Source organism: Penaeus monodon, chromosome 18 (assembly GCF_015228065.2).
Source record: "Penaeus monodon isolate SGIC_2016 chromosome 18, NSTDA_Pmon_1, whole genome shotgun sequence".
NCBI classification, from domain to species: Eukaryota; Metazoa; Arthropoda; class Malacostraca; order Decapoda; family Penaeidae; genus Penaeus; species Penaeus monodon.
In genome coordinates this window covers 7339801-7347300 of record NC_051403.1, presented here as the reverse complement: position 1 = coordinate 7347300, position 7500 = coordinate 7339801, and the positions used below count along the sequence as shown (strand labels likewise).

Here is a 7500-nt window from a genome sequence, read left to right as displayed (position 1 = left end):
CTGCCGTTGTAGTACCCTTCAAATTATTCTTGAAAATGTGTATTGGTATCTCTTCATTTGTCTGTATGAGTTTCGATGCTAAGTTTGAATATCGTTTGTATTCTGTTTAATGATAATGAAAGCTATACGTTTTCAGTATAGTAATGAATATCTCCATTCCTTGGTTGTTACTTTTTAACCAATGTTTATTGCAGTCATTAGATTGTTTTGTTATTGCGTTTCTTCGCTCGTGTTATGCATGTAAGTTATTGTCTGTATCAAAAGCTTCTTTATTTATATATCTGATTTATGTCGTAAAATATAGTAAACAATACCCCCTACGGTTCTGATTTTCTTTTTCTTTATGTGTATATGAATTTCCATCTTGGTTGAGTGAATTTTTGTTCTATCCAAGAACTGAAATCTGCTATGTCAGTTCACAGTTTTGAATGTTTTCTTTTTCTTTTTTTTAGTAATATTATTCAACACATTATCTTTTTATGGCTGGTACCATAAAGAATATCTTATTTCACTTCATTTCACCCTAGCAGTAGATTCATGTTCACCCTTCTAGCATTTTTCGTCTTTCACCCTGTCTCTATGCTGGCAGGATAGTCAGATAACTTTCCTGAAGTCTCTTGAGCTGTTGCTATGTTCAGCTGCAATTTAAATACCTTGGCAGTGATTTCCTTGTGTCCATTTTTCTGATTTTCAATTCTGTTTTAAGAATTTGATGGAGTTATATATGTATGTATTTCTTTGGTATTATATTTTCATCATTTTTTGATGTAGAAACGAGTGTTTAGTGACCATGGAATCATTTAGGCGCTAAGCATTTTTTTTTTTTTTTTTTTGGTATCGTATAATCTAAATTCATCAGCCGCATTGAATTAGGTATTCATTGTGATAAGAAATCTCATAGTTTTTAATAATGTAAAGAAACTGGAAGCCTTTATAATGAATTTAATGTCATTCACTCAATATTACTTGCCGAGCACAAATATATCGTGTATATGTAAACCAACCAAACTGTAAAATAACCGTATAGATTAAACAGGAAAAATGGAAAACTTATTTTGATTTTCCCTTTTGCTTTCCAAGTCTGGCCACGAAGCTGTTTGTGCGTGCGATTACAATTTATATATACTGAGACATATCATTCAGGAAAAATCTAGTGTAATGACAATCTTTTTATCGCTTTCTTGGCTTTTGCTTTTCTCAGCTAAAAAAAATCTACTTTGATTTATCTTCACAAAATTGTTCTTTTATTGTTAATATGTAAATATCTATCAACGAATTATAAATCACTATATTTTTAAGTAATAGATTAAACGTAAGTATAAGTGTGAAAAAAACAAACTACAATAAGACTCACAGGAAATATCCCTAAAAAGAATAAACAAGTGTACAAATGAAAGAAGAAAGCTATAGTCATCTTTATTATATACAAGTACAATGCCATTAGTAATGGAAAAACAACTTACCGATAGACATTCTTTTATATAAAACAATGCAAAATTATAACAAAGATAACCGAGACATGGTTTCCGTGGCCTCGGGTAAACAGGCACATATACATATTTTTTGGAAATTTGACTTTTTTTTCCAATTTTTTTTATACATAATTATAAAAAAATAATTCTTCATCCAATTCCACCGCTTAAGAATTAGAAAGGAAATGTACACACCAGCTCACAAGGGAACTTTTAGGCTCTCACCGTAACTATGCAACAAGGAATCAACACAAGAAACTGTGATCGTCTTTTAAACCTACAAGAAGTGAACGTGAAGAAGTATAAGACTTTGTTCACCTTCTTCTAAGCATGCATTACCGTACGCTGAACAGTACAACATGTACATACAGAGAGGGAATTATTACATTTTTGTACAAAGGAATATGACCAGTTTTCTTTAAAAATTTTGCTTGCGAAATCACAGAGCACATTCACTTTTTCACAAGAAAAAATCTATAAAGCGCACAAGTTTCGGAAATTATGGGATAATCGAGGATTTTTTAAATATTACATTTAGAATCTTGTAAGTAATGTTTGTTAAAGACCTCAAGCGCTGATATGGAAATATTTAAGTAGAAATTCTATCTAAATTTTACAAGTTAAAGTGACTGCCTTTTTATATAAAAAAATGGAGACTTCTGGAAATAATACACATTATCAAGGCAATACTATATCGAAAGTTCTGAGAATGACCTGGAAAACAAGTATTGATATATTCCAAAATGCTTGCTTGTAAAAGAGCATTTACATCTTCATCAATAACAATAGAATGATGATTAAATATAATGTGTGTGTGTGTGTGTGTGTGTGTGTGTGTGTGTGTGTGTGTGTGTGTGTGTGTGTGTGTGTGTGTGTGTGTGTGTTTGTGTGTGTTGATGAAAGAATGAATGAGTAAATGAATGGCATATGTGCATGTATGCCCGTGTATGTAAAATATTCTATATACATATATACTTCATAATACTGTGAGTCATATCCCCAAAAAAGACCATCAGTAAAAGCCCACAGCAGAACTTTTACATATTCTAAAATTTCGTGTAAGTATCAATAGCAGAATCAACTTTGGATTCACATTTTTTAAAGACAAAGGATTTTCTATCCTAATTCTAAGTCAGTACCTTTGGTTTTTCACACAGGCCTATATCCGATAAACAAATTTGGCACACTAGCACACTTGCAAAATTGAGATCAATGTAAGACTTTGCCTAGAATGTATTGCATGACTAATCGAAATAGCAGCGAATATTTAAGTATTTTTATAGTACCAGATCCCTATTTGGTTCATTTATCTTCTGATCAAGGGCCAAAAACCTCTTGAATAAATGCAAGTGCTGAATCTGTCACTGCCCAGATAAATCTTAACCTATGAAATAATTTGTTACCTGACACCATTTTACGTTGGTATCTGGGCATTCTAAGGATTCCCTATTTACAAATATACCTATATACACACGATCTGCAATACAAGTTTGCACACAGAGGGTTTATCTATCGACTTATTTCCTTCTTTGGTCTACAAAAAATATAATGGATAAATACAACCATAGGCTAACCAGATTCCTACATCCCTATAATATATGTTGTTTGAAAAGTGTGACTGAAAAGAGTAATAATTTCTTTTAAAGAAATGTTTATAGAGCAATATATTTTTTTTCTCTCCTATTGCCATCTATGGAAGCTAAAATAAACTAGACTGAGATGTAAAGTACATAAATAACCACGGAATGAACACCTTATATATTCCACTAATGTTCATTCACCATCTGAGTTTTAGACTGTTACGAATATAAACAAAATGTGTTGGATACTTTTTAAAAGGAACACATCATTGAGCAGCTTCGTTTTGGTGTTTTCAAGTAATAATCACCTAGACTTTTCTTTAAATTCTATGCAACTTGAACACCAATATTACATTATTATACACCCACTACTATAGAGAAATATTCGAAGGGTTTAATACACAAGGCAGTGATACACTCGAACGACACAGTTCCCATACTTACACGAACAAGTACTTTACAAAGTTGTCGGTTCTGATATGTGCAACACATTACATCTACAAAGTACAAGCCAGCGCGAGTAACAGCATCCTTCAGCACCTGTTAAACCCAATCAAACTGATGAAAAAGTGACGATAACTTGACTTTCCTTTTACTCTTGCTAACTGTTGGATTTTCGTGTCTCGAATCAGAGTTCACCAGGTTTTATGGACGGCTCTGGTCATTATCCTTGGAGATTCTATGATCATTGCGAGAATGGTGTCACCACTTTTCATACTTGTACTTTCACACGGATTAAGTCCTATACAACTTTACATGGGATTCCTACACGTTGGTATTATACTCGGACTCGCGTGGAACTTGCCGAAAACTACCAGAGCTAAATCTGGGCGCGGCTCCCGAAGAGACTCTGAGGCTCACCGACCGCCCGACAGGATTTCTCACAATGTTGGGGCCGTAGATGCTGTTGGAATCCCCCAAGTGGCCGTAGAGCTTCTGGCTGTTGGTCCGACCGTATATATCCTGCATGGAGCTCTGCTGGGGAACTCCCACTGGCATGGCGCCCTGGGGGATGGGCGGAAGCGGGATCTGGGGGGCCTGGGGCAGTCTGTGGGGCGAGTGCGGTCCGGGGGTCGTGCGCCCGTAGATGCCCTGGGTGCTGTGGGCGCTCACTCGAGAGCTGGAGCGGACGACTGGGTTGGGCGCGTACCCGTTGTGGGTTCTCTGGCCGTAGATGGGCTGCCCCGGGGAGAAGGCCGAGGCGGAGTGGGCGGGGATGGGCGAGTTGCTGGAACTGTTGCTGGCGCTGCTGGCGTTGGCACTCCCGCTCTGGTAGCCGCTGGATCCCGTCGACTGGCTGCTGTTGAAGTTGTTCTGAGCCTCCGCTAGCAGGTCCTCGTTGTTCTTCTTCTTCGACTCCTGCTGCTGGTCTGTGAACGACGTCAGAGATCGGGTCCCATAGATCGGGTCGACGGGGGGTTTGATCTCTTGCGTCAGGTTCCTCTGCCTGCGAATGACGACAGTGGCTTCTGCGGCAGGGTACAAGACGGAGCTCGGCACGGGCGACACTGTGCCGGCCGCGGAGAGCAGTCCCCCACCGGCTGTGTATCCGTAAGGGCTGCCCGGGGAGGAGCTATGCGGCGGCCGCTGCATGGACATGGCCTTCGGTGGGGTCAGCACCTGGTTGGGGTCGGGTGGGAGCTGCGTTAGGTCGTCCACGCTGTTCGACCTGGGGATAAATATCATAAAATTAGTAAAATATTGTATTCATCATTTTAAAAACAGCTTATGATTCACCATACGTACTACAAGACCTAAATTGCCCAAGAAACAAATGTTGATTCCCTAGCGAATGACCCCAGTCTCACCTGTTCCTCATCAAGTCAGTGGCCCCGGAGTGCACTCCCGACTCCTCCGAGTTCTCCGGCGGAGTGTTGGAGGAGGAGGTGGAGACTGAGTCGCTGCGCTGAGACCGTTCCTCCTGCACCATCCCTGAGTCGTTGCTCCTTGTGCTGCGTGGCGTGAGGGGACCCTGGAAAAATACATCGAAATATACTAGCTGTTCGCTTTTAAATGGATCACAGTTGTGTATATACGAAAACAAGTTTAAAAAGTTGGTAAGAAAGCAAATTCAAACTCGTGCGCACCTGCGTGTCTAGCTGATGCAGGGCGTGTGGGCTGCGCATCTGCAGGTGATCAGCGTCCTCATAATCTGGCACCGAGGAAACGTGTGAGGGCTGCGAGGACAGGCGCTCCTCCATGGCACGGCGGTAGGCTAAGATCTGCAGAAATAAGACATTGTTATACATCTATACATCCGGATGAATATATCAGTATTGACTTTTCATGGCAGAAAAAATCACACGCGACCAAAAACAACTCTTACTTGCACTTAGTATACATTTAGAAATATAATAAATAAATAAATATATAGATAAATTAAAAAAAAAAAACATTAGGCACTACTTTTATCGCATCACGAGGCGATAAAAGTGGAGCCTACCGGTCTGCCTCCTGTACTAACCTGCTGCCGGTCAACGTATCTCGGGTCTTCCTCCTGAGCCGCCTGCTGAGTCGCGTTCTCCGGCCCCTCCCTCAGCAGCGCGTAGTCGCCAGCCTCATCCTCCGACTCGGACAGCGTGGAGGCGCGGCGGTACGTCGACTTCTGTGGCTTCGGCGACTTGTTGGCCCGCGCTTTCCTGTGGGAGAGAGGTTGATTAAAAACTTTTCCATGTCGGGAGGGGCTGAAGTAGCTTTCCCGGGGGACGGTGGTTAGTTTTAGCTTTCTTGCTGGGAGAGGGTTGATTTAGCTGTCCGAAGGGAAGTGGATTGCTAGAGCAGCTATTCTATGGGAAGGGGGGGGGCTGTTTATCTTAGAAGAATTCATTAATCAAACCCGGAATTCAGAACGAGAAGGAAATCTGAAAAAAAGCTGCGTTCCCAACTGACCTTGGCGACGTCATGATCCCAGCCTCGTCAAAGGTGACCTTGGCCCGCGGCGACATGCTCTTGCCGGGGGCGGGGGAGCGCGCGGGCTGCGTGGGCCTCAGCCAGTAGATCTCCTCCTGGTGGCCTCGAGCCCGCTTGTCCTGATGAGTCTGGACGGGATGGAAAGGGCTGGTTAAACCTCAGTAATCAAGTTAGAGTTCGAGTTCAGAGGGCCGGTTCTAATACCTTATATGTGTCGACGGATCCTTAACAAAATAAAACCATGGAGATTAATGTGTATATCTATCTATCTATCTATCTATCTACCTATCTGTATACATGAATGTATGTATCAAACGATATCTCACCTTCTGAACAACACTCATGATGCTCTTTTTGGGCGTGGCATCCGTGATGGCATAGGCCTTCCCGGCGCCCACGACCAGGAGGGGCGTGTGGGCGTGACTCTGTTGGTCGTTGGAGATCAGCTCGACGTCGTTCACGAGCTTGATGGAGCGAGCGGAGGCTACGCATGCGCGGGCGACCGTCACGCGCAGCTTGAACTCCCATTTGGACTGTTTGGAAAGAGAGCAAAAGGTTAACAAATTGCTTTAGAGATTTCTCGTACTGTTTGGTCTTTGTAAATCAATCAGTATATATATATATATATATATATATATATATATATATATATATATATATATATATATATATATATATATATATATATATATGTGTGTGTGTGTGTGTGTGTGTGTGTGTGTGTGTGTGTGTGTGTATATATATAAATATATAAATATATAAACATATATAAGTTTAATCAATATTTAGTGCAACATTTACAATACATCGAAGCGAGCATTAAATTATTCGCCAGGATATAAACTAAATCATGTTCCACGTTAATCAATAACTCTCTGCATTTACGATACATCCAAACGAGCATTAAATCATTCGACAGGTTTTAAACTAAATCATGCTCCACGATCTACATCATATCAGCACAGAGGAGTGTGTGAAGGCATACACCTTTCCATACCACCTCAGTAGCTTTGCCTCTCCAAAAGCAAGCACAGCTCTTACCTTGACAGTGAGCAGCAGCCACAGAACGATCCACAGGAACAGATGCACGATGGTCCCGATGACGGCAGCCATGACCATGGCGTCGAGGGAGCCCCTGTACACGAGGGAAAGGTCCCACAGGAGCGGCCCGTGGGACAGACCAAGGGCGACCAGGACCACGAGGGCAGCGCAGTGAGGGGCGTACGGGCGGATCTGCGTAGGCTCGTTGTCGTACTGTGGGCGTAGAGGAAGGATTAGCTTGTTGTTGCGTAAACAATGCTGATGTAAACAATGGTACGGTTATTTCCCCGTCATTAGCATTGTTATTATGCTTGATACTGTTATGATACTGTGAATTATCAAAATTATTGTCAGTTGCTAATGCCATTATCACCGATATTGCCAATTGCCATTATCAGGGAAAAACGTCAATAACTACCATTATAACACAAATAAACTATTTTTTCCTAACGTGACGGCTGACCTCTATCTTCTAGTCTTAAATGAATGGTACCATC

General features: G+C 41.2%; 1 protein-coding gene across 1 annotated transcript in view; it reads right to left on the bottom strand.

Annotated features, from left to right (window-relative positions):
- Positions 1–1403: 1403 nt before the first annotated feature.
- The window catches only part of LOC119584210, a 59799-nt gene continuing 53702 nt past the window's right edge, over positions 1404–7500 (bottom strand). The window contains exons 8-14 of the mRNA XM_037932721.1: positions 7004–7216; positions 6289–6495; positions 5942–6090; positions 5517–5691; positions 5140–5274; positions 4861–5024; positions 1404–4721 (exon numbers count right to left, since the gene is read on the bottom strand). Coding sequence (XP_037788649.1) covers positions 3818–4721; positions 4861–5024; positions 5140–5274; positions 5517–5691; positions 5942–6090; positions 6289–6495; positions 7004–7216 — 1947 coding nt within the window. The 3' untranslated portion in view covers positions 1404–3817. The remainder of the gene's footprint in view (positions 4722–4860; positions 5025–5139; positions 5275–5516; positions 5692–5941; positions 6091–6288; positions 6496–7003; positions 7217–7500) is intronic.